At 53.1% G+C, this 25941-nt stretch overlaps 5 protein-coding genes across 5 annotated transcripts; 3 read left to right on the forward strand and 2 right to left on the reverse strand.

Moving 5' to 3' along the window:
- Positions 1-1213: 1213 nt before the first annotated feature.
- On the forward strand, positions 1214-2851 carry GUITHDRAFT_136496 (hypothetical protein; the record flags this gene model as incomplete). The annotated part of the gene is made up of 8 exons (XM_005835763.1): positions 1214-1257; positions 1335-1416; positions 1559-1789; positions 1837-1946; positions 1993-2118; positions 2167-2277; positions 2337-2614; positions 2661-2851. The coding sequence occupies 8 exons, from the start codon at positions 1214-1216 to the stop codon at positions 2849-2851; spliced, it is 1173 nt and encodes a 390-aa protein (XP_005835820.1).
- A 324-nt stretch (positions 2852-3175) lies between these two features.
- Positions 3176-4189, reverse strand: GUITHDRAFT_151704 (hypothetical protein). Its single transcript, XM_005835764.1, has 7 exons — positions 4171-4189; positions 4001-4125; positions 3916-3942; positions 3668-3863; positions 3535-3619; positions 3388-3487; positions 3176-3307 (listed from the first exon to the last, which is right to left on the reverse strand). Exons 1-7 carry the CDS (start codon positions 4180-4182, stop codon positions 3217-3219), a joined length of 636 nt encoding a protein of 211 aa, XP_005835821.1. The 5' UTR covers positions 4183-4189; the 3' UTR covers positions 3176-3216.
- A 5573-nt stretch (positions 4190-9762) lies between these two features.
- Positions 9763-18498, forward strand: GUITHDRAFT_105466 (hypothetical protein; the record flags this gene model as incomplete). The annotated part of the gene is made up of 15 exons (XM_005835765.1): positions 9763-11145; positions 11195-11434; positions 11480-11870; positions 11962-12200; positions 12243-12524; positions 12719-16340; positions 16527-16596; positions 16645-16783; positions 16844-16927; positions 16975-17127; positions 17246-17324; positions 17505-17630; positions 17678-17737; positions 17784-17873; positions 18014-18498. The coding sequence occupies 15 exons, from the start codon at positions 9763-9765 to the stop codon at positions 18496-18498; spliced, it is 7443 nt and encodes a 2480-aa protein (XP_005835822.1).
- Positions 18499-19985: 1487 nt separating this feature from the next.
- Positions 19986-20924, reverse strand: GUITHDRAFT_151705 (hypothetical protein). The gene is made up of 5 exons (XM_005835766.1): positions 20660-20924; positions 20397-20608; positions 20296-20352; positions 20185-20246; positions 19986-20137 (listed from the first exon to the last, which is right to left on the reverse strand). Exons 2-5 carry the CDS (start codon positions 20411-20413, stop codon positions 20037-20039), a joined length of 237 nt encoding a protein of 78 aa, XP_005835823.1. The 5' UTR covers positions 20414-20608; positions 20660-20924; the 3' UTR covers positions 19986-20036.
- Positions 20925-23352: 2428 nt separating this feature from the next.
- GUITHDRAFT_68401 (hypothetical protein) lies at positions 23353-24591 on the forward strand (the record flags this gene model as incomplete). The annotated part of the gene is made up of 2 exons (XM_005835767.1): positions 23353-23760; positions 23809-24591. 2 exons carry the CDS (start codon positions 23353-23355, stop codon positions 24589-24591), a joined length of 1191 nt encoding a protein of 396 aa, XP_005835824.1.
- Between the last annotated feature and the right edge of the window lie 1350 nt (positions 24592-25941).

Genomic DNA, 25941 nt, shown 5'->3' on the forward strand with positions numbered 1-25941 from the left:
TCGTTTCTCAACCTTGACATTGGGATTCGACCGTTCAGCGAGCATTTCTCTCAACTTATCCTGTCCACCTTCGAAAGTCAGAGAATTCAACAGGAGGCTTGCTTCTGGATATTGTCACACAGCTCATTATCCTGTCACCAGCATTATCTCCTCGTCATCGTCTCATCTCCTTCTCGTCTGCCCATCGTCATCGTCCCTCGTCTGACATGGTCATCGCTCGAGCAAGCATGATAATCAGCATCCGACCCCCCGCGGCCGCAAATTCCACCCTACCTCGTGAACCTTTTTGACCACCCTACCCACTTCAACACCCTACTCTCTTGTTGAACTACCCACCCATGTATGTCCCCTGGATCTCAAAGGAATATAGAGACCCCACCCAATGTAGCCTTGTACTACCCACCCCTACTTTCATCACCCTTCTCCTGCATCCTTTCCCCCACCCCTTCCTATTCCTTCTACCCCACCCCATCAAAGTCTGATCCTTTGACCGAATGGATGACCTCTTCCCCGCGCTTACCCTGACTTGGAAGCCGTTGGTGGCTACCAGGGGTGGCTACCGCCAGGCAATGCAGCTCAGGCTGGCAATGCGGGGCGGGGGAGAGGGAGGAGGGGAGAGGAGAGGAGCTCGACAAGAACGAGGAGGAAGAAGGGAAGAAAAAAACAGGGCAGGGAAGGCAGGAGACCGTTCCTTGTAAGGCGAGCACAATCAAATACTATCATAGCCTTGGCTCCAATCGCCCTGCCTAGTTTACCAGTCGCCGAGGCTGGTAGACGAAACTTTGCGAGCACAAGCAACATTGTGCACGATCTAAGGACAAAGGAACATTGTGCACGATCTAAGGACAAAGGAACATTGTGCACGATCTAAGGACAAAGGAACATTGTGCACGATCTAAGGACAAAGGATGATTGTGTACGATCCGAGCGAGATATTCTCAACATTATGGTGGATGGAGGGGTCAGTGATACCAGGCATCCTCTTCCTTGCGGCGATCAGTGGAATGAACGGCATCGTTGCAGTAAGAACTATCCTGTGGTCGATTCCGTCTGGAAGTTTAAATGTGAGAGCAGGTGTATTTCAAAGAAAACTACAACTATTACATAACTAGCACAACACATTCACTGATGGCGTCGACACTCGGGTTCTTCTTGATCTTGAAGAACTGTCTCGGTGAGGGCGCCTTTGCTGTCTGTAACCTCAAAGTTTGACATGTGCTTCTCCGAAGCCTTCTTCCACTTCCATAGCGCAAAGAGGTAGGAGCAATGATCACATCGCATCTTTACCGACTGGAACAACTCGCTGACCTCTAATTACACTTGTGCTTGCATAGAACGGTGCATGACTTGCTGGATGCGATGCGGACTCTTGCGATCCATGTGCAAGCCTATGGAGTGGCGAGAAGCGAAGATGAGGTTCTCTTATGAGCTGACTGTTGCTTGCTCTGAGTCTCGTCGAAGGCTCGGGATATTGTCAACACATATACAAATCTATCCAAACATCTCGTTGTCATGTGAGCAAAAGAGTCTGAGGAGACAATGACTGAACTAGCGTCAGGTTTTACAGCCTGACCTTGCATCTCCGGAAACAGAACGTTCTCCCTCCCAAGTCAAGATTACCACTGTGAAGCGGTTGGCGAAGTCTGAGAAGCGTCTGACTCTGGTCAGGTACTTGTACCCATGGGAACTCTCGAAGTGGAATGAAGCGACGGTCCGACCGCTCGCATGCCTTGTGATGATCAACAACGACATCTCCAAACTGCGCAACAAAGGGATTTACTCCGATCAAGTGATGAATCTGCCTGACGTTGGCTCGACGTTGATCGCAAGATGCAGGTGGCGTGCATGATGTCCAAGGAGGTCAAGAGGATGACACAGATCTTCGGCGAGATGGAAAAGTTGAAAGACAGTCCGACCATTCCCTTTGCATACTATCAGTTCTGCAAGTAATCTTGTAGGCGTCATTTCAGCTCGCCTGATTTCTATTTGCAGCTGGACAACTCTGGCATACTCCTTGACCGTCCCAGCGGCGATTGGAACCTACGACACGTACTACACAGCCACGTCCTTGTTGTCTTTCTTCGTGGCAGCCCTCTTCATAGGGCTCAACTTCATCGGGTGATAGCTTGCTTGACATGTCCTCTCCCATTCACCCCAGCAATTCAGAAATCTCCTGCAAAATCCGTTCGGGCTCGGGCCCAACGACATCCCTCTGGAGCAGTGGGGGCAGTCACTTGAGAACGAGCTCTACCAGCACTTCCCCATCTTCAAGTTCAGGTTTCTTCCTCTCTTCGCATCACCTTCGCTGGGTTCACGCGTGCTCGACTTGGCTGCAGGTTCGGAGCTTTCCCTCTCTTTGTGGAAGATTTCACAGCGTACCCTCCGGAGGATCGACGTGCCCTCTACAAGGACGACTCGTCCATCACCATGTTTCACAAGCCGTCTGCCTGGATTGTGACGAGGAACAAGATACGAGCTGCTATGAGGTTGGGGAATAGGAAGCTGAAGAAGTTCCGAGAGGCCAAACCCACAAGAGAGGCGATAGTTGCAGAGATCATGCGAGATCGGAGGAAGCAAGCCTTTGATGACATGTCGCTGCTTGTGCAGCAGTTCGGTGAGATCCTCTCTTGTTCTGTTCTCACATTCAATCCCTTGAGAAGGTGCGGCGCCAAAGGACAGGGAGGGATCAAACAAAAACGCAACGCAGAAGTACTCGAAGGTTGCAGCAGAAGAATCAGCTTCACACCCAGCCGAAACTTCTGAGATGGACAACAAAGAGGAAAGAGAATCAGAAACGATGCAAGACAAAGCTGACGAAATTCTCAACACGCAGCTAAGAAGTGGATGCTGACTTGTGAGATTACATCCCCATGACTTGCTTGTAGGTCGAGGCAGAAGATCTCGAGCTCCGGCCGAGCTAACACCCAAACCAGCAATAGTGAAACAAGCTTCACTGCTCATCAAGAGGTTCCCTGAGAGCGAAGAGATGTGAGTAGCTCTACTGCCTTGACCGCCACCTGTAACCCTTCTACCCCACAGGCAGCAGATGTACCAACAGATCATCAACCCCAACATCCCCGACGTAGACAAGACAGCGATGCTTGCCCTGATGAATGCAGAGGCAAACGCACTGTCCGATGAGATCGACTTAGACTTGCATTGAATTGAGACATGTAACAATATAGAGACAATGACAAGAAAGCGAAGAATCGCCCTTCATGGTGTCAACCTCACGAATCGTGCTCCTAACAGACCCTCCCCTCCCCATCTCCTCGGCACAATCTTCAACGGAAGCTCTCGCAACTCCCTGCAAAGAGCTCACATCACGAGCGGGTAGACATCAAGAGGCCAAGGAGGGGGGGAGGTTAAGAAGAGCGAGAAACAGACCTCCCCGTGACTCTGTTGACGCGACTGATGAGGAGAGTTAGCTCCTGTCCCTCCATCCGCTCCACAGCATCTCCCACAAGGGATACCCCGAACCTCTTCACTGACGGCAAGGTATCAGAACTTCCACTCGCAGCACGCACAAGGAACCTGAGGAGGCGTCGGCGCTCCCTATGGCGATGATGCGATCACCCACCATCATGCCTCCTTCCTCAGCAGGAGACGAGGGCATGACCTGAGCCAACGGCGTGACTGACCCAACGGCAGCAAGCGACGGCCTCACCTCTTCGACGACAGCAAAGGGCTGGATATCCTCGTCTTCTAGTCTCAACCTTTCCAGAATCTTATTGATGGTCTGGAGATTATTCTGCGCGGTGGCAATCGAGGATTGTCGAAGAGATCGATCGGCCTGCTCTTGCTTCTCCTCCTTGTCGTTTTCTGAAGCCGGGTGCAAGCAGACTTCATTCACGCTCTCCATGCTGAAATCAGAGATCGTCATCACCAGAATCTGCGTTCCTCTTCAAGGTATACCTGACTGTGTCATCAAGAGGTAGATTGCTGTGATGAAACAAGTGTTCAGCACGACAACTGTGTAGATCATCTGTCAGAGGCTCACTTATATCCGTTGCGAATCATGTCTTTTTGAAGTTGATCATTTTCCTGGGCAATTTGAGAATGTGTTCTCCCCTTTGGCGTGGGCCCTGGCGTGATCTCGGAGGCTACATGGAACTCAAGGAAATTCTGCGCGCACGATGAGAAGAGAGCTACGAATCACCGGGAGATCACCAATGAATCCATCTTATGGGGCTTCAAAGAGGAATTTGTCTCTGAATGAATCTTCTCTCTGTCTTCCTGAAATCACCGATCAGATTATCCTTCACAGCAGACAGTGAGGCAACTTTTGTGCTTTCGACATCGTCCTCCTGCGAATGCCCGCTGGATCGAGCGTGAACACCTAGTCTGTACAGGCGATGAGCCTGGCTCCTTAGCTCGCCAACAGATCGCTTGCACAAGTTGTCCACCAAGAGGTTGACCGGCAGATTTGCTAGCGATCTGTCTGCCGGGGCAAACGAGTCTTCCACGCCGAGCTCGAGACGAGAGTCAGCAAGAGAGTCGGAGCGTCTCGCTCGAGTTTGTTCAACAAGAAGTGAATCCTCTGACTTCCCTCCTGCGTCCTCATCCATGGCCTCGGCAAGACTTTTCTCCTTCGCCTGCGTGCCCTCTTGAGGGACTTTAGCAGATTCAGCAAACGACTCGTGCGCTGCAACTTGGAGGATTTCTTGATGCGATTGCTGATCTTCCTCGAGCATCTCGCCTTCCTCCATGTCGGTGTGCACATCTTCATTTTCTTGCTTTTCCATGCCTTCTGTGTCTGTTGCATGTGCGCTAGCCTCCTCCTCAGCGATGGCTCGTACTTGTGCTTGTTCCTGTTCTTGTGCTTCAGCTTCAACCTCTCGCTCAACTCGTGCTGCTTCTTCTGGTCGTGCTTCGGCCTGAGCTGCTATCTGCGCTGCTTCAGCTTGTCCCTCCATGGTTACTTCTTCTCGTTCATCTGCTCCAGCCTCAGCACTTCCTGCCACACACTCTTGCGCTTGCGCTTGCGACTCCATAGCTACTGGTGCTGGTGCATCTCCTTCTGCTGCCTCCTCGAGTGGCTTGTCAGCTTCAATGGCTACTTGCACGGGCACTGCTTGCTCCTCCCTTGATGCTCGTCTTTCTTCTTCTGCCTTTTCTCTTTCTGCCTTCACCATCGATTGTGATCCGGATTCTTTCTCCTCACATCCAGACAATAAACTTTGCTCCTTGCTTCCTGTTGCCTCTTTACCTATCTCTGCAGCATCCCCTTTGCTTGCCTGTCTCTGTCTGTCATCACCACAAGTATCTGTCTCGCTCTTGGTAATCATAGGAGTCGGAGTTATGTGTCCATCAGCTCCAAGTCTTTCACTGTTTTCTTGCTGTGTGTCTTCAAGAGGTCTCAACCCACTTTCATGTAAGACGGCAGATTCTTGAATGTCATGTACAACTTCATCTACTCCACGATCGAGGACGGGGCTCGCAACCCCACAACTTTCGTCATGTAGTTCGAGATCGTTGTTCACAGTCGCCGAGGCATCATTGCATGCTTTTGGCTTCTCCTCTTGGTTTGTTGGTTTCCCCTTTTGCTCAACTTTTTCACCCTCAGCGACATGTTCCCTGTCTTTGTCGACTGGAGAATGTGAACCTCCGCTCGAACGTGTAGTGTCATTCACCATGGAGGCATTTCTGGCCTAAGGAGATAGAGTGAGTGCATGAAACTCAAAATGCGGAAAAGACCTTCTCTTCCATCAACTTCTCCCTTTCAACCGCAACTTCTCGGAAGAAGAAAGGCATCTCGAACTTGTCGAACACCCCAGTGCGCAAGCCCACCTGCACCATGGGTGTTACTTTATATCGTTGCAGATGTTCGAATGCGCTGGACCTCATTGATTCTTGTTTCCCGATCATCACCTTGATTGGCGTCAGCTACAGGATTCCACACAAGATGAATCTTACCTGGCTCCCAGAACATTTCTTCTTCTGCGTCTTCTCCCCCTCGACGAGCAACGAAGTACTTGTAACTGATGGACTGAGCTGCCGGTAGCTCGAGACACGTGCTCCAAACCTGAGAAGACAGCGTCATAAGAGTGATAGCCAGTGAGCTGTCCGACACCTCGGTATGTCCGATCTTTATCTTTTGCAAACGAGTGCTCTTGGCAGGGTCCCATCCTCCCAGCGCCTATCAATGAGAAGGTGACGTCACTCTACTCTTCATCGCAGAAACGCAACCCCATTTGCTCCTCACCTCATCCTCTCCACTAAGGCAGACAACATCCTTTTCATGCAGGCCTCGAGCTTCAACATTGAAGCAGCACAAGCTCTGCAGAGGTGGTTCAGATTCTTGCAAGTGTTCTCATCATCCTGCATTGGAACCTTCTGGGGAACTTCCGGATGGGAAGGAACCAGGAACGAAGAATCCTGTGAGCAAAATGACATAAGATACATTTCTGACTGCATTTGATGATCACCATGTCCTGTACAGGCTCATGGTGGACGTAGTGACAGTTGAGATGGTCTAGAATCTACCAGAAATCAGATTTGTTTGCAGCGCTCAGATGCAATCTACATGTCTATCTATCATCATGTTGTCCCGCCTGCCTTCAACCCAATTGACTTCTGAGATACATATCCGTCACTATTGCATATCACACAAGCAAAGCACAGGGCACCGGCAGACTGCGTCAAGATTTTCCTATTTTCTAAGATCCCCTCCCATCTCGGCTGTTTCAGGTGGACGTACTTGTAGCGCAACTAAAAATAGAATGAAAACAACGAAAGAGGGAGGAGCATGATACAAAATCGTTGCCATCAAGACAAAAAGCTCCAGTCCACGTGTTCCGATCAGTCTTGGACACGTTGAGCTCGAGCGCCTTGGCAGTATCCCACCTGAAGCAGTGATCATGTGCTGGTCCTGAAGACTATGCGCTCTCACTTCCCCAAAATATCGGTGGAGCCAACCACTCCAATCGGTGACTGCACGTCAGCGAAACTCTTAACCTGTTCATCTATAGATCACATGATGTGGAATTTTCACCTTGATACAATTTCACCTCGAACATGATCTTTCGCTCCTTGGACGATTTCGCGTCCACTGGTTTATGGAGTTGGACAGTTGGAGGCTTTCTATTCCACGATAGTGTTGTGCTAATCATAGTCATCAGGGACATTAGGATATGTCTACGAATTTACCGGTTGAAGACATCTTTCACTGCAGTAATGGAATTGCGCTGGATGCAACCTTTGCGATGAATCTGCTCATCTTCTATTCTTGGTGAATGATGTATAAGATATTTGTACGCCATCTACACTTGCATGTGAGCGCACAAGGTCAATCAAGTCACTTTTCGTACTTCTTGCCCCACTGGCAAAGGGATAGTTGCTGCCCATCTGTTCATCTTGGTTCTGTGGAGGGGAACAGCCCTGTTTTCCTATTTAAGAAGAACTTCACCAACAAGCATCGAAGGTCAAGTAAACTGCAACAATACCTGCCAATTCCCTAGCCAATCGTTGCTGCCAGTGATTGATACAGTGTCATCTTCGCATAATCCAAGGGCTCCAGCGTCCAATTCAAAAGTGCAGATGGCCGTCTATGTCATGTCATCATTCATAAGATTTGTCTTCAGGTAAGAAAAACCTGTGTCGAATTGTTGCCAAACTCGACTTCTTCACAAACCTGGACGCGAAATGTTCACAACACCATTATACCTTGACGTTCATACCATGTGGGAAGAGTTCCCAAACAAATCTTTCACCAACAGTTTGCCCCCGTCCTATAAAACGATCACAATGCGTTGCTAATCTTCTTAGGTACAGACCTCAGGAGTTTTGAAACACCTCTCTTCTGTCTCAAGCCTGTTGGAGACATCAGACCAAGTTCTGAGGGAAAGTAATATTTTTCAACACAGCAGTCCTTACTTGGGCTTCTTTTCGATCATGTAATAGTAGGTGAAATTCTGTTCTTCCAATTTTGATTCGAGGAACCAAAGTGACTCCTGTTCATTTTGGTTCTTCTTTTCCATTGCGAAGGTCTACGGAGAGCATGTGTCAGGAACACATTCTCACCCTCCAACCAATGTATAGAATGAGGAAAGATACTACAACGCGTAACTTACCTGTCTAGCATTCGACTTCCCTATCTTGGCGCTCGAGATCGCTATCTTGAGGTACTCATCATCTTGCAACCCGAAAGCGACAGTGTTGAACTGACAAAAGCCAGGAGACGGCAAAGTCTCGTTCTCTCCATCACCACAGAGAGATACTGTTCTAGGGGCCATGTGATTGATAGTCTCTTTGATAACACAATCTGTTGCAATGTCTTCGATGCATCTTTCTTCCACGTCCTCTAGCTCGGGGGCCTTCTTAATCAAGTACTTATACTCTACGGTGAAGCCTTGCGGCAGTTCCAGTTCACAAAACCATACATTCGGAGCATCTTTCTTTCTCTTCAAGTACTTGGCATTTTTGACATTCCAATCGCCAAGTTGGTCGACATTGCCGGTTAAAGCAAGCATCTCGTCAGGGGCTAGTCCCTCAGCTTCGATTTCGAGCCTCCATTTTCGCTTCTCCGTTTCTTTTGAGCTAGTCCTCAATTGAAGATTTTGGATGGGCTGGATGTTTCCGTTCTTCTTGACTTTCAATGCTGGCATGTCACTGGCTATAGGCAGGTATCCATGGCAAAACAAGAATGCAACGGAGATCCAAATGAACCTGAACGTCATGTTGCAAGTGTGAACTTCCACAACCTCTATGTTCTCTGGAGCACGCCTGCTCCGATTCAAACGACGGCAGCGACAAGAGGGATAGCCCGGGTGTATGAACGAGCTTCCACAAGTGTAAGAGGATACCTCACTGCCTCAATTCGACCTCCGTAGCCCAGATAGCCGACATTAGGCCCTTTCACGGTACGAGAGGTCCTCTGAGCATGTCAGATGCTACCGCCCTTTCCTGGAGCAAGAAGGCGACAAAGGCATGCTTTCCTTCTTCTTTCATTGTCGATCTTCCTCGGCATCTTTCTTCTTCTACCACTCACTTTGTCTTCCGATCGATCTCGCAGAACACAAACGCTGCGCCCCCCCCGCTTCACCCATATCACACACCCTACCCCTCTTTCGTCATCCTACCCCCACCCCATCGAAGCATTCGAAAGTACCCCTACCTTGTAACATCTTGTACCCCTACCCCTCGAGAATCGCATCCTTGCAACAAATATGAGGGTATCGAGTAAACCCCTACCCCCTATTCCACAGATAAAACCAGGGGTGACCTGGAGATAGGCCGTAACCACCCACCCCCGTGACCCCCGTGTCTCCCCAATAGGACGCTGAGAACTACAAATTTGTAACCGAGCGTATCGTAAATTATCGTTTTGGTCGTACGTTGAATGGAAAATCATTCGAGAGCATATGAATTAGAATACTTATCGTATCTAATTTGACTGTAAATTATTTGGCAAAACAAGTCGCTACCATGTCGTACCCCCTACCCCCTACCCATTACTTCTACTCTTTACCACCCCCTTGCCACCCAGCATTGGTAACCAATCGTGTCCGCAAAGTTGTATGAAGAGGCTCTGAGGCGCACCCGTAGGGAATAGTTGCTGCCACTTCAGTGATCGCCGGCGTTCCCGATGTCGGCCGGCCCGGCAGCGGCCCGGTCGATAACTTGAGGGGTTGGCCCGCATTCAACGGCTGGAATGGCGAAGCAGCGCTGATGCAGCGAAGGATCAAGTAGTGCGACGTTGCTCGGGTGAGACAGGAAGAAGGGGAGAGGGGAGAGAGAAGAGAAGGACTTGCCTCCTTAGTGATGCTAGACGAGCTGAGAGCCAGGGCTCTGATAGAGCAATCGCGCTCGGAGGGCTCTCCAGCGTTGTTGAACGAGGCCTACCAGATCGTTAAGGATCTCAGCACTCCGTCAGCACTCAAGAACCCAAAGTTCTCCTTGGAAGTCGTTTCTCCCGAGCTCCACGTAATTATTGCAGAAACCTCGCTCGATCTCTCATCGCCTTCTCGCACAGAGGACCAGCTTGTGAGCAACCGGATTCAGCTGCAGGAGCTTGCATACAACTGCCTCCAGTCCTTCTTGAGTTCTAAACCTTCGTCGGATCAGTTTCTAGCAAGGGCATACTTGGCTTACGCGACTCTCGCCTGTCGCTGGGCAGATGGAAGGAAAGGTGACGGGCTTGTAGATGCTGTCCTCAAGGCACTGGATTTCGTGATGAGGGCTTTGAACCTGGCCCTTGAAAGTTTGCCGAGGTATCAATTTCTGGTCTACAATGCATCGGTAGTGTACTGGAGATGTAGCAGACCGCTTCAGCGCAAGGGATACTTCCATCACATCCTCAACTCCATGCCGCAGGTGTGCGATGCTCTCATGAAGCTAGACGGGGACGATGTAGAGTGGAAGGCAAAGTACATCATCGCCCTTGCCCGCGCCTATGAGTTCTCAGACAGAAGCGATGATGCTGGAAAGTACTTGCAGAATGCTGTTGGGATGATGTCGAGCTTGTCCGAAGAAACTCAGGTTGAGATCGTGCGGGTGTTGGTGCATGTGGACAGGACAAGGGGAGGAGGAGCCGGCGATAAGGTTGCGACTACCCCAAAACTTGGGCTCTATGCCAGGCTACAGAAAGTGAAGTCAGGAGTCATTTCCGATGAGAAAATACCCGACGAACTCGAGGATCTGATCAAGAGCTCGTCCGAGGCTGGTGAGCTCAAAGTTCTTGCAGAAGCTGGAAGGCTCTGTCTTCTGAAGGGTCAGCCAACTTGTGCTCAGAATGCGATCGAAGCCATTGGTGGGGGAAACGATGCCGGCATGGCTGTTGCAGTCCTTACTGAATGCACGAAAGCTCAACTGTCTGTGATGTCGCTTGGAGAGGAAGCAGAAATGTACACGCGCAAGATGGTAGACACCAGGCTTGATGCACTCTCCCGGTTGGAGAAAGCGTTGCCTTCAGCCGTACGATCCAAAGATGCTGACGTCATCCACGAGATTTGCTCTCTAGCCTGGAGCCTGTGCTTGCCGATACTGCAGCCAAACCTGCGCAAGCAAGCGAAACGAGTGCTGCAGGCTTGCTGTAAGGCTCTGGAGGACATCGACTCTCCTCTTAATGAGCTTCGTGCCCAGCTGCACCTGGAAGTCGCCAGATGTGACGTAGCAGACGATCTGTATGCGGCAGCAGCCGTCCAGGTAAAGAGGGAGGTAATCACTTTCATATCCCTAAAGGCTACTCTTGCAGGTACAGAAAGGCCTCGCCCTGGATTACGTCGTGCCTGAAGACAGCATCATTGAGTACAAGAGGCCGTTTGACAAGCACCTGAACCTGATGAAGAAGAAGCTGTCCATGAAGATGTCGCTCTATTCGGCTCCCGACCGCCCGGAGGACAAGGCCATGCTCCTGGTAGAGCAGGCAAGAGAGTCCAAGGAAGCAGCTCTGAGGGCTTCGCTCCTGGACCGAGCCGTCGGGATCCTCTCGGCGGTATGAGGTGGGAAGCACGATCCTTGACTTGACTTGCCATGTCAGGTGGACGAAGCAACAGATGTCGCTGCATCAGCCTGTCCTGTGCCAGAGCTCAACGAACCTCAGGACCCGATCTACTCGGCTCGCGGGATCCAAAAGGAGCGGACGATGCTGTGGGGCGACATCGCATTGATCGCGTGGCAGAGCCACCTGATCAAGCAGACACTCGAGGCAGCAGAGTTTGCATGCGAGTACGAGGGGGACGTGGTCAAGGACAAGGACCTCATCATCCAGCAGGCTCAGGTTCAGTTTGCGCGGGCGGAGGCGCTCTTCATGCAGTTGCGAAGTGAAGGATGCGAACCTGGGAAGCCTCTGCCGCAGGAGGAAGCAAACCAGAAGAATGTCTCTGCTAAAGTCGCGTGGGTTGAAGGGCTGAGAGAGAGGATTGTACAAGGTCTGTGAGAATTGCTTCCCTCCATCCTCCCTCTCCTCCATCCTCCCTGTCCGACCAAACCCGCCTGCTCCTTGTCTGACGCTCCAACAAGGTTTCTTGAAGGGCATGCGGCTGGGTTTGAAGGTGAAGGAGGACTGGATCGTATTCAACGCTGCCGTCTACCTCTGGAACTATCACCTTCCCCTCTTCTCCAGCGCCAAGCTAGAGTCTATCTATGAAGCGCTTGAGGAGGTTGTCGGCACTCTACACGTCGCCGGCTGCAAGGACAGTCAGCTGCTCTGCTCGGTCTCTTACGGTCTCGCGGTGGCACTTGAGGCGAGGGAGGCGAAGGTCTGAGAGAAGATCGTGAGCTGCTGCTGACGGAGATTGCAGGGAGAGGACGTGCTGTATCCCCCTGAAAGCCTGGGCGAGGAGGCTCCCAGCCTTGGGAACGGGACCTGCCTCGGGCACGCAGTCGCTGTCTGCGAGGCTGCGGTAGAGATCTCCTCCCCGATGACGGCCAGACGTGTGCTGGGCGTCCTCGCGAGGCTGCGCCTTGCCCTCAACAAGTCGTCGAGTGCTGTCGACGTCAGCGGCGCTCCAGAAGCCTCCCTGATTATGCTGCTCGAGCTCATGAAAGTGGACGCTGATTCCAAGCCTGCTCTCGTCGAGAAGGTCCGCCTACTCCTTCCCCTCCTCTTCCTCCTTCCCCTCCCTCTCCTCACCCCTCATCATACTTCGTGCTCTGGTCCCAGCTCCTTCCTCCATCTGTAAGCTTCTGATGCGCTGCATCTCCTCCAGCCTTACATGCTTCTCCTTCCATCCTCCCCCTGTGCTCTCATGACTTCGTGAGTCTGACGCTCCAATAGGCGATGGGCTTTGTTCCCGACTGCCCTGTCAACCCGCAGATCTTCGCGTCCATCGCCATGGAGGCGCTTTCCTGTGGCGACTTCATCTCATGCATGACTTTAAGCAAGCAAGCGACGTCCATCGCTGACCAGGCAACGCAAGCCAAGCCTCAGCTTCTGCGCTGGTTCGCCCTGGCGGAGCTCGTTCACGGCCAGGCGTTAGTGCGTCAGATCAACCCGGACAAGCATGACATGTCAGCACAAGACCACCTGAAGAAGGAGGCGATCAAGCACTTTGTCTTGGCTGCCAAGTTCTCTTCGGAGGCGCAGAACGACAACATCCTCATGCTCGCTGCTACGGAGATGTGGAACGCGTCAGTGAGCTTCATGTCCTCTTCGGCCACGCGCAAGTCGCTGCTCGAGCCCACCAAGGCCATGATCAAGTATCTCGCTCGTGTGCGGTTGGCTGAAGATTCTCCGGAGGAGGAAAAGACCTTCCGCACCAAATTGTACGTCCTCCTCTTCGAGTGTCTTGCAGACTCCAAACTTTGGCAAGAGGGCTGCGACCACACGGCCAAGGCGCTGAAAGCTCTTCCTCCTTCCATGCACAAGGACCTGTGGGAGTTCCGGATCACCTTCATGGGGAAGCTGGGCAAGGACACGGCGGCGGAGATGCTCAAGGTGAAGGAGAGCGGAGAGGAGATGGTGGCACAGGTTTGGTCGACCCTCGCACAGTCCTCGTCGGACAAGAAGCAGAAGCTTGTCTCCTACAAGAAAGCGGTCGAGGCCCTCGAGCAGAAGCCGCTAGCGCAGGTGGAGTACCTCATCCTCTTCGGCGAGTTCCTCTACACCGAAGGCTTCGAGGTCCAGGACGCGCAAGACCAGCTGATCGCCGCTGCTGACATCCTGCTGGAGCTGGACACAGCGCTGGCGGACGAGGAGGAGAACTTGTCCAAGGCGGATGATGCGTCCCAGAGCGACGCCAAGTCTGTCTCCTCCTCCTCCAGCTTCCACCGCTCCGTCGCAAGCCCCCGGGCCAAGACGCCCCGGCAGGTCAGCTCGCAGTCTGCCTCCTCGTCCAAGGCCAAGTCCGTCGCTCCCTCCAAGGAGGGGAGCGTGACCTCCTTCAGCACGTCGCTGGGGGCCGGGAAGAGGCCGCAAAGCCTCAACGTGTGTCACCTGCTGGAGCTAGGAAGGATCTATATCATGCTGGCGAAGATGAGCAACAACCGGCTCCAGGTGGCCCAGCAGCTGGTCGTCGCTCACCACTACCTCCTCAGAATCTTGGAGATGTCTGTCACAGCGGTCATAGCAGAGATCTCCTCCTCATCGGAGGAGGAGCCCGCAGATGCTAAGATCTTCGAGCTCCCCACGGAGGCGCAGGAGTGGATAGGGTTCGAGCTGAAGGAGCAGCTCTGCGAAGCCTTCATGGCGTACAAGGGGAAGGACAAGAAGGTGCTGAACAAGAGGACGTTCAGAAAGCCTTATCTCCTCCTCTACTACCTCGACGAGTTTGTCGGCCTCCTTCTGGAGCACGACCTGCAGCTGCAAGCGATTCCTGTGCTGGAGATGCTCAAGTTCGTCTCACGCAGGATCCTGCAGAACTCTGACCTTCATGCCCTCTTCCTCCTCCGCCAAGCCATGCTCTACCAGCAGCTGGGCAGCAGCCAGCACAGCTCGCGTGTCCGCAAGCTTGCAGACGAGCTGCTTGTGATCAGCCCCGAGAGGTCGCGTAAGCTGGACGAGCTGGTGAAGCAGCGCGAGATGCACAAGCTGGTCGGTCGGTCGCAGTCCATGGCAGAAGCGATGGAGGCAGCGAAGAAGGAGAAGTACGTGAAGCAGCTCAAGCCGCTTCAGCTCCACGAGGTCTGGGTCAAGCTGGCAGAGGTCAAGATCGAGGAGGGAGACCTCGTACGTGCTCGGGAGATTCTCCATCGGACGCTCAAGCACGCCAAGGCGTTCGAAGACTCAGAGAGCGAGGGTCTGACCCTCCACCTCCTCGCCATCGTCTCCTTCCTCGAGGGTCAGAACGTGCAGGCCGTACAGCTGGAGACGGAGGCGCAGGCTTTCTCAAACGAGTTGTCCTTCTGGAGCAAGAGCTGCGCGGCTCTCGCCACCTTCATGGTTGACGTCGCAAGGACTGTGTTTGGCCTGCACAGCGTGGAGGAAGCGATCAAGGTGCTGGAACGAGGAGCCGACTTGTTCCGCCTGCTCATCCTGGAGCACCCGAACCTCATCATGCGGATCAACACGCTTCGAGGAAACCTCCTGCTCGAGGCAGCTCAGATCGCGTTGGAGGAGGTCAGGAGGCAGGATCAGGCGGGTCAGATGATGTGGCAGAAAGTCCACAAGAAGGCAGTCAAGCTCGTCGACATCGTGATTGAAGCATTGTCCGCAGCAGCTGGTGGTGGAGGAGCAGGAGCAGAAGCAGGAGCAGGAGCAGGAGCAGGAGCAGGAGCAGGAGCAGGAGCAGGAGCAGGAGCAAGAGCAGGAGGTGGTGGTGGAGCACTTTTCGTTGACGCCCTCCTCCTCAAGTCGAGGCTGCAGAGCGAGCCGTTGAGTTCAGACTCTGCGAAGCGCCAGGCGCAGCTCAACGAGTCTTTGCGTACGGTTGTCGCGGCAGGCAAGGAAGCTGAGCACATCTGCGTGCTCGCTCGACCCGCCACGAAGCGCAAGGACGTGCACCTTTCGTGCGACCTGAGGTACGCGCGGGCGAAGTTGCAGGAGGCAAGGCTCCTTGCCCTGCTGGCCGTGGAGGAGAGGCTACATCCCTGGGCCCTCAAGGCCCGTCCTCAGATCCCTTCCTTCCCACTCGTGGAAGGCAGAGACTCTGACGTGGTCCAGCAGTTCCTTGACCCCCTCAACGACCCCAACAGGGAGGAGGAGAAGCTTGAGACCTCCCGCGAGGAGAGGGCCGTCCTCTCCGCCACTGCCGCCATGCAGGCCACACCCGACAAGCTGCTCTCCTCCTCCGCTCGATCTGTGATCGGACACGCCCTCAAGCTCATCGTGGAGGGCGAGGGATCAATCGTCATGCTGTGGAAGCGGGAGGAGGAGGACAGTCTTCCAGCAGCGGGAGAGCAGGCTACCGAGGAGACATCGGCAGGAAAGGAGGAGGAGGCGGGTGAAGAGGACGACGTCAGCAAGGAGCTCAAACCTGTCCTTCCTGACGCTCCTTTCCTGACTGCGCGAGAGGCTCTGCAGGCAGCAATCACGGAGGGTCTGGAGCAAGGGAACCTGGATGTAGTGGAAGCAGCTTCCTTCGACCTGGCGGTGTGTACGGGAGGAGCGAACTATCAGCGGACAGCAGAGCTGCTCTGCCTGCATCAGGCATGCAAGGCTAGGAAGGCGATGATGGCGACCCTGCGATCGATCCTGCCCAACGAGAGCATGGAGAAGGTTTGCATCAGGAAAATCGATTTCCTGGGTGAGAGGGGAGGAGACAAGAGCAAGAGCGAGCAAGCAGCTCTGTCCGCCTCCTTCCTCCTGAAAATTTCTCCTGCCGCAAGAGTCCTCGAGATTGTCCCAGAGCTCGCAACCTTGCGATCCCCCTTCTCCTCGAAGACTGTCTTTCTGAGCGCTGTCCTTGGAATGGGACATGAAAGGAATCACTTGTACGTCTCTTTCTTCACAGGCAGAGCAGGTGACGCGACCACTCCTCCTCCTCCTCCTCCTCCTCCTCCTCCTCCTCCTCCTCCTCCTCCTCCTCTTCCTCTTCCTCCTCCTCCTCCTCCTCCTCCCTCAGCCACTTTTCATCCCGCCTTCTCTCCCTCCTCTTCTCCATTCTCTCTCTAGCTCCCCTGCTCCCGTTGATTTCCCCATCGCGCAGACGCGGATTCCAAAGACCCCATCCTGGTCTCACAGGTTGATTTCGACTTGGACTTGTTCCAGTCCATAAGGTCCGTCCGGCTTCCTCCTTTCCTCCTGCTGACCCCCATCGAACTCAGGAAGAAGCACATGGACCTTGAGGAGCAGCAGAAGCTCAAACACCTCGACGTCTCCTACCCACATGACGCGATGCACTCCCACGCCCTCCTCCTCGACCTCCTCGACCTGGTCTCCACTCTTATGCAGGATGTCCTCCAGGTCTTGCTCTCCTACCCCCCTCCTTCATGCTTCCTCTTGGCTCACTTGTCTCTTTCTCAGCTCTTCAACCAGTACACCCGGCAGCTGGAATTTGACGAGGTAGTACTCCTGCTGGACAAGGAGCTGGACTTCCTCCCGATAGAGGTCTGCTGGCCTCTTGCCCGGCCACAGCTGAAGCTTCTCTCCACCAGGCATGCTCTCCCCTCAACCAGCGCAAGTGCTCGAGGGACTTCTCTCTCTCCATCCATCACAATCGCACCAAGACTTGCCCCGACGGAGGGAGAGGCTCCGTCCAGAAGTCGAGCCTGTGCTACCTCTGTGATCCCAGGAACGAGGACAACAACGTGAGACAACACCAGCTACTGCCCTGCTACTGCCCCCGCTCACCTTCCTCAACTATCCTTTTTCCCTCCTCTCGCTCATCCGCGTGTGGGTCATTCTCCTCACGCGCTCTTATCTCAGACTGCCAACGGGATTGTCGAGCGACCGGAGGATTTCTCAACGATCTGTGAAGCTTTCGAGTCAGACATCAGACCTCTTGGTATGTCCTGCCCTCCTCCTTTCCTGCCCTCCTCCCTCCTCCCTCCTCTTCCATACCTCAACCCCAACAAACACATGCACGGCTTCCTTCCTCCTTCGTTATCCTTCCCCTTGTTGTCTCCTCGCCTCTACACTGTCTCTCTGTCGTTCTCCTGCCCTTCCTCCTAACCCTCTCCTCTAGGATCGTGGACGGGAGTTTCTGGCACCGAGCGCATCCCCTCCAAAGGAGAGTGTCAGAGGATCTTGACGCAAGCATCTCTCTTCCTCTTCCACAACGTCTCCCCGTTCTTCGGCTTCCTCGACGCAGGTCCTCCACTTGTGCTCCCTCCTCCCTCCTCTCTTGAGCGTGCACAGGATCTGTCGCCGTCCTCAACCTCGAGCCCTGTCACCTTGCTCTGCTCTTTGATCGAGCAGGTGCTTCTTGTGACTTCCTCGCTAAAGACACTCACCCTCCTCGCAGAAAACGAAACTTCCGACCGACTGCAAAAGCGCAGGGATACCGAGCTCTTGCCGCACAGCATAGCTATTAGGGAGACCTGGCAGACAGCAGGTCAACCTACTTTCCTGCTCCTGCTCCTGCTCCTGCTCCTGCTCCTGCTCCTGCTCCTGCTCCTGCTCCTGCTCCTCTTCTCGGATCTCCCCTCCTCCTCCTCTCTCGCTCTACCGTCGGCTGATGTATCTTCTGTTCAGCTCTGATGACGATGCGAGGCGTGAGTCACGTCGTCCTCAACACGTGGAGCATGGATCCAGCAGCGAGCCATCGCATCCTGACGCAACTGGTTGACTCTGTTCTCAAGGGAACCGATGTGAGCAGCGCAGTGCACGAGAACAGCGTCGCTGTCTACACACAGTTCCGCCAGCTCGTCAAGGATATCGAGGAAGCGAAGCGGCGCGTGGAGGAGATGACAGCTAAGTTGCAGCTGCAGTCTTCACAGGAGGGAGCGGCGAATGAGGAGGGAGAGGGAGGAGGGGAGGAGGGAGCGGCGAAGGAAGGAGAAGCAGGAGAGCAGCAGGGAGAATCAGAAGAGGAACCAGTCACTGAGGAACACGTTGAACAAGCCCAGCAGGAACTGGAGGGGAAAAAAGCAGAGCTGGAAGAATTCATGCAGGCAAACAAGGGAATGGAGATCGCGCTAAACGTCAGAGGGTACGGGCTGACCGGCGTCTCCTCTTAGTGTCGACAACTTGAAGCTTCCTCTCAGTGTGTAAATATGAGCGACTCTGAAATAGTGATCCTCAAGGCTGAGTTCGAGTCCCTAAGGCTCCTCTAGTGCAGCAGAGGTCAACTGATGTCTGCGTTACTTTGGCATACTACAAGTCTAACAAAGGTCACGGCGAGTGACTCAGTCACGGGCATAGTAGTCGTAGGCTACGACTCGGAACTCGGAACTGAGAGAGTACCGAGCACTCAAGTGATCGGACCGCCCGGGGCCCGGGACCGGACCCCGGGCCCCGGGCCCCCGGCCTCTAAAAAAAATTGGGGTTGTAGAGGGTGGGGTGGTGACCTGACTCTCTCACAACCCCTAGCACTTACCTCATTCACGTGCGTATGACTCATGGGGTGGGGGTAGGTTGAAGTGTTGTATGATACCGGTGGTTGTATCAGGGAAAAGAGGGGTGGTGCATGCCCGCTGCTGCTGTGCTGAGCACTTTTCGCTGCTCCGTTCTTGTTCTCTAGCGCACTACCATCTCATCCCTTCTTGCCCCCTCACATGCTGCTGCCTCTGAGTCTCTTCCTGCACTTTCTTGGCCCCCCTCCTCCAAGACACCTGCCTTGCCCTCGGCTCATGGAGCCTGAACCCTGCCGGCCTCGGCCTCGTTTGCCCATGTCTGCTTTGAGCGGAACGATGATCTGCTTTCTTTGTCTGAGCTCGTTTCTGATTGCTGTTTCTGATAATCTCTTCCAGGGCTCAGTTACTCACGGAGGAAAAGAATGGGAAGATATTCCAACGATGGATTCTTAACTGCGTTAGACAAACAATTTAATCGTGTGAGGACGCAAGGATCTTTGTTCATAACTCTCAAGAGATGTGAGATAACGTTCTGGTATCTTTTCGGCCTCATTCTTAAAACAGACGTGCCGAAAGCTTTCAAATCAGGGAGAGAAAATCCCGAGGGCTCTGAACCGTGAGTCTTCAGAAACGACTTGTTCCATTCACTAACGAGAGACGTGCAGACTTTGCCTCATCCGAGCAAAGTTAGGGAACAACTCCATCTCCACGGTCGTTCCACAGAAGGTGTGTTGGATGTCTTGTTTGATTGGTCATACGCCTTTTCCCTCTTGCAAAAACGCACACGTCCTTTCCCCATCTGGCCATTTCCGTGCCATCTTGGGTAGAAGTTGTCGCGAAGAGAATACAGGAGGAGGCATGCATCGTTCCCAGTCCGGAGTGGGACTCAGCCTCTGACTGTGATATTCCTAGATCTCTGTGTTTCTGTATGGTTATGTTGGTGTTCCCTTGTGTTGGAGATGGAGATGTACGGGACTCACTTGTTTCGGTCCTGACAGGATGTAGCGAAATTTCAATCAGCATTCAGCACTATCTTGAAGGGGAATATGGATGGTCTCAAGAAACCAGAAAAGAAGAAAGTCAAGGAAGTGAAGAACAAGTAGATGTGGATGGAGTTGGGTGGATGGATCAGAGCAGAGTTTGGGGGGGCAGGAAGTTTTCGAAATTTGTTTCAGTAAATCAAGCTAGTTGTTATTCTTTCGTCATATCTGAGATTCTAACGGATGCAAGTCACACAGCCCGAATGGTCCACAATGAAACCGCCGCTCGACCTTGTGCTCGTGCACAGTGTAAGGGACGATGCCTTCGACTGGCTCAGCTACGACATTCGATTTGCTTCCCAAGACATACCTGCGTAACCCGCGGCTATGTAGCCGAAGGTGCTCTGCCGAGTAAGAATCAACTTGTGACATCTGCAGTCATCTGAGGGTCACGTGCAGACGCTTGCTCTTCTCTGTTTACCTCGTCAGTGCCCACCAGTCTGCTGTCATCTGCATCTGAGCTTGAGCGCCAGTTTCTCTGTGCCATCGCGTCAATGCTGAACAACGTCTTTCCGGTCCAACCTTGCGCTGTGGATCATACTGGTCTTGTAACTCAGCACCTTGTCTCCGATCTCTGCGTTGGACCTCTAGAGGAGTGAGGATCGCGCATCCTCGCTGCAGCGTTCGGCACACCTGAAAGCGTCGAGCACTCCTGCACTGTCAGTAGCCACGAAGAGCCTGGAGGCATTGGGGGAGCTCTTGAGGGCTGATATGGCGGTCAGTAGAAGCATGGCCTGTGGAAATGAGATCAGCACAGGAGCAGCAATACACGAGGACGGTCATACCTGACCTCGCCGCCTCAGCGGGATGGCGCTAGAGGGACCGATCTGCGAGTCCCCGCCCGCACTCTGAGACTTGGTCATAGTGACCCGGACATGCACTCCGACCTGCCAGCTGGGTCAGGAGCCAACGGAAGGGCCAGGCCCGAGCACCCTGTGTCCTTGGCCCTGGATCCTCGAATCCACGAGCTCCTCAACTAACTTGTTCGGGCGAATGACCTGCAGTAGAAACGTTTGAACGTGCGCTTTCGCTTCCTGGATCTGCTGCACCTGCTTCAGACAGTCTCCTAGAGCGATAGCCAATTCAGGATGAAGCAGATTGAAAGCCTTGGAGTCGAGAAGGCTGCTGTCGTCGTAGATCATGCGGATTACCGGGCCCACGTGGTACTCGACCATCATCTGGCGTGCGGGAGTCAGCATGACGCCGATCCCTCGTGAGTTATCTCACTTTTCCATGCAAGACTTCAGAGAGAGGGCTGGACGTGCTCAGAGTGTCAAGGTCAAGTAATACATAACTGTGTCCATATTTAAGAATGGTTTGCTTCACTGACGCCACAACAGAGTTCGAATCTCACCTGCTGCTCTTTGCCGCTTGCAAATGTTCCTTAACAAGGGTCGACGACGGCCAGACCTGAAGATCAGAATCCACGATATCCCAGAGGGGAACTGGTTCTGTCCAATTGACGATCAACACCCGATGCGTCAGAATCTACAGGAGGCAGTCAGAGAACCGCCCGCCTCCTGCTGAATCAACACCGAGATCATATATGCGGATGCCAAATCAATCAGTCGGTTGCCCCAACCACAATCACGGGGCGTGTAGACGTAGAGAGGAACAGATCCTGGCTTCGAGCACAGGGCGGCTCCATGAAATTCTTTGTAAGCTTCAACAAGATCTTCCCACACATACACCCCTTCCAGGTTCATGGATATGGCCTCGCTCCTCACATTCGGGCAGTATGATGATGTGGAGTTGCTGGGCAAGGTCGTGAAAGTCCTGCTGAGATATCTCCCCTCGTACAGCGCTTCTGAATCTGTCTCCACCCCCTCCCACACCTGTCTGTCTACCTTGAAAGGAGCATAGCAGTCCGCAGCGTCGGAATCTTGCTCGTAATGCTTCTTTGCCGGTGAGCGACCTCGGACAAGATTCCCTTGGGCATCGAAGAGGCTGATACTGAGGACGTAGGTACCCACTGACAGCCCTCCCACCGACATCTTGATCCTGCTCTGAACAGCTGTCAGCACTGGGATGTGTTCCGTGTCAGTCACCTGCGTGCCGCGGTGAAACTCTATTTCGTTGAGGCTCAGAACGACGAATCCGTGCTCAGCTCCCATGGGAAAGTTCAAGATCTGAACCAAGATCTCTACAACGGCTCCTTGTTCCTGGCTGTCGTAGCGATATACTTGATTGACGGAGGGTTTGACGATCCGCACGAGAGGATTCCCCATCGGTCGAGGTGCTTGAGATGTGTGACTCGAGCTCGTGTCCGGACAAGTGACGTTGAAGACGGTTTTTGCATGCTCGTTCATTCTCGACAGTTGAAGATCTGACACAGTCTCTTCCTGGTCGGGATACCCTACCAGGCGAACAGAAGTCTCGTGGCTCCCGCAAGGCAGCTCTTCCAGAACCAAGTTCACGATGGACTCATCAAAGGCCTGCCCTGATTGGAGGACGACACCATCGAGCTCCACAACATAGCCGAACAAGCCCGAGTCGCCTCCTTCGAAGCCGAAACTCAGCATCACCGACTCTCCGACATGGTAGCTCTCCCCGTCGCTAGGAGAGATGATCATGACCCCACGGTCCCGCTCAATGTGGACAGAAGGAGGTACATCAGACATCGGGGAGGATGAAGACGAGTACGAGGACGAGGAGCGAGCAAGCAGGAGCAGCAACAGCAGCATGCCGCTTGGGTTCGATAAACCTGCCATTGCTGCCCGACCCAGTAAAGGTCCCAGACAACCCCACCCACTGGGTTTCTAGAGTATTCTCCTTGTGCACCCATCGTTTACGCTGTCTTATAGGGGTACTCGAATGACTATTGTACCCCACCCCTCAAATCGGACATGTTTGTTGCCGGGGTCCGCCTATTGAGACATAGCGCCCTCATGTGTCAGATGCGGCTGCAGGGACAAGGAGCGGAGGAGCGGAGGAGAGGAGAGACGAGGAGGCGAGAGTAGAGAAGGAGAAGGAGGAGGAGGAGGAGAAGAAGAAGAAGAAGAAGAAGATTGCAGAAGCGCAACCAGGAGCGTAGAGAAACAAGAGGCTGAACAGTGAATCAACAATACGAAAAAGAGCAGCAAAGGCCAATACTTACACTCGATTGGACACAAGCAAATGCAGTGGAGAGGGCTCGAGCAAGGTCATTGAATCGTCAATCATGTCTCTGCTGGTCAAGTTTGGTCGGACAAGGGCCCTGACTCCGATGGGGAAGTTTGTAGACAAGGTAAACTTGGCGAGCAACGCCTCAAGGAGACATGTCACGACTGTCAAAGATAATGCAAGGGCTGGCACACGCTGGCATGTCGAAAGCTTCATCACAAAGAAGCTGGAGAGTGGGCAGTACAAACTTGCATTGTCCATGTTTGATAAGCATCCTGAGGTTCACAGAAGCCTCTCACGCAAGACCTACAACATGCTCGTTCGTGCCAGCAACCAACTTAGGCAAGGGGAGAGGTCAAAGATGATTTTGAATGCCATGCGAGGGGTCGCAAGACATGCACCTGATGAGTTTACATGTACCCAACACTTGAAAGCCCTGGCTCTCTTGAGACGACCGGATCAAGCATATTCATACTTGACTAGAATGAAATCGGATGGGATCATGCCCAACGTTTGGGCGTACACAACATGCATTGACGCATATTGCAAGGTGGGCGACATGGAAATGGCTGAAAACATCAAGTCGATGATGATTTCAAGTGGCATAGAGCCCACGTTGGCGACATTCACTACTTTGATGAAAGGATACGCCAAGTATGGGAACCACGAGGCTCTGGAACATTATCTTGAGATAATGCAGCAAGAGAACATTATGATTGACTCGTACATAGTCTCGATTCTGATTGATTCTTTCGTGAACAAGGGAGACATGGAACGAGCTGAGGTGGTGCCGTGAGTTGCTCCCGACCTCTCTTCTGACATGCTCATGCAGGCAATCCTGCGAGAAAAGGAGGCCGAAGACCCTAGCCTCCTCAGCTCCCACCTGTATGCTTCGTTGATCAAGGGCTATGGTCGGAAGGGTATGATTGATAGATGCATGGCACTGATGGAAGAGATGAAGAGCAAGCAGTTGAAGGTTTCAGCAGTTCCTTACAACACGCTGATATCTGCCTTGCTTGAAAGCAAACGAATGGATCAAGCTCAGAAGACCTTGGAGCAGATGGAGGAGGCTGGCATCCAACCGAGCGTCGTCACCTACACACTGCTCATCCACGAATTCTCATCTGCTGGAAATGTTGCGCAGGCACAGGCTGCTTTCGAGACTATGGAGAGGAGTGGGATCTTCCCAGACACGGGAGCTTACAATGCACTTCTTGACGGTTATGCTTCTTTGGGACAAACTGCCAGAATGAAAGAGATTTTCTGGAAGCTGATGCAGAGTGCCAATAAGCCAAGCATTGAGACCTACAGTATCATGATCAAATGCTTACTGCATTCGGACGCAAGTGATGACGCGAAGAAAAGCGAAAATCTGAGAGAGTGTATGTCCTTCCTTGACCAGATAAGAGAGGAGAACCTAAAGCCAAGCGCTTCTTTTTTCAACTCTCTGATATCTGCTTGCACCCTTTTTGGGAAGCCCCAGGACACATTCCGAATGTACGAGATGATGCAGCTTGAAGATGTGGCACCGGACATGATCACATTCAACGCTCTTATGGACTGTTGTCTGAAGCATGAGCTTCTCTCACACGCCCGCAAGGTTCGGTTCGACTGACTCAGCATAATCTCTGATAGTGACCACTAAACTTGCATGGCAGGTATGGGATGACGTGCGCAATGCAGATCTCCTTCCCAACGTAAAACTCGTTCGATCCTACACCAAACTTCTCGTGTCCTGCAGACAGCTCACACAGGCGGTGGAGCTTCTCAGCAAATGTCGAGCGATGAGGCTGGAGGAGGATGAGGAGAACTACCTGACGGTGGTTGAGGGCCTGTCAGCGCAGCGCCGTCCTCTTGCAGCCCTCGAGATCCTTTTGTCCCTGAAGGATACAAGGTTAAAGAAACCTTCGCCCGCCATGCTCAAGGCAGTTGTCTACGGCTGTGTGGCAGCAAGCAGCTGCTATCCCGAGGGGGAGATGGAGTGGACGAACTTTGTGAATACAGCATGGGAGACGTACAAGCTGGGCATGGACAATGTGAGGGCAAGGGAGGAAAAGCTCGTTGTGCCGATGTTGCTGATGTTGGTGTCACAGGCTATTCAAATCCACGAGGATGCGATTTTCCCTCTCCTGCACCTGCTGATGCGACAGCTGGAGTTGCTCTCGATCGGCTCTGCATCGCGAAAGAGTGAGGGAAGCAAAAACCTGCCGACCTGGTTGCTGATGTTGATGTAGACATTGTCAATGTTTACGGCCAAGTCATGGGTCGAGCTACGTTGCTGATCAGGGACATACAGAAGAGGTGAGCTCGTGATGTTTCAACATAACTCTGACTCGAAGAGCCAGGGGTGTCGGGCTCTCACCGCAGACTTACTTGTATGCCGCTCAGCTCTCAACCATGGTGAACAGCCCGTCGACATCGCTCCTCTCCCTTATGGCCCTCAGTCAAGGTGAGGGTCCAGCAAGTACGGCGATGATGGCAGACCCCAGAAAGCTGCAACAAGCGCGGAGGGAGGAGAAGATTAACCAGTTCGTGTCGATGCTCGCCGACTTCCGTGATCGGAGGGACGTGGAGGGCTCGGTGCAGGTGTTGAAGATGATGAGAGACGAGGGGATCAGGCCGAATGAAAGGATCTACGCGGCTTTGGTGAATCAAGGAGGGGAGGGAGGGAGGGAGGGAGGGAACCTGTCATAGCGGAACGCCGTTTCGAGTTCGGTAATTTCCGGAATCGGATCCGAATATTTTTCCAGTGGGCTTTGACCTGACCCATGCGTAAGAAGAGCAGGAGTTTGATCCAGACGGCTCACCCAATCGTTAGAGTTAGATATAAAAAATGAATTCCAGTCAAATTTCTGTCTGAGAACCGCAATGGTGCCCCAGGGTGAGAGGATATCGTGGGATATGCTCCTCCTTTATCTTGTCCTTCACCTCTCCTTGACTAGGATACCTGTTCACAGTCTCTTCT

This window comes from Guillardia theta (assembly GCF_000315625.1).
Source record: "Guillardia theta CCMP2712 unplaced genomic scaffold GUITHscaffold_20, whole genome shotgun sequence".
In the NCBI taxonomy this organism is placed as follows: Eukaryota; class Cryptophyceae; order Pyrenomonadales; family Geminigeraceae; genus Guillardia; species Guillardia theta.

Bases quoted from the DNA above. Each gene is read 5' to 3' on its own strand.
- GUITHDRAFT_151705 (XM_005835766.1), bottom strand. The intron at 20,247-20,295 runs GTAAACAGAGAA...AGATGACTGCAG, and splicing joins GACTGGTGGGCACTGACGAG to ATGTCACAAGTTGATTCTTA. The intron at 20,138-20,184 runs GTATGTCTTGGG...AGCCAGTCGAAG, and splicing joins CATAGCCGCGGGTTACGCAG to GCATCGTCCCTTACACTGTG.
- GUITHDRAFT_151704 (XM_005835764.1), bottom strand. The intron at 3,943-4,000 runs GTGAGCCTCTGA...GTTTCATCACAG, and splicing joins ATGATTCGCAACGGATATAA to CAATCTACCTCTTGATGACA. The intron at 3,864-3,915 runs GTATACCTTGAA...CTCTGATTTCAG, and splicing joins CCTCTTGATGACACAGTCAG to CATGGAGAGCGTGAATGAAG.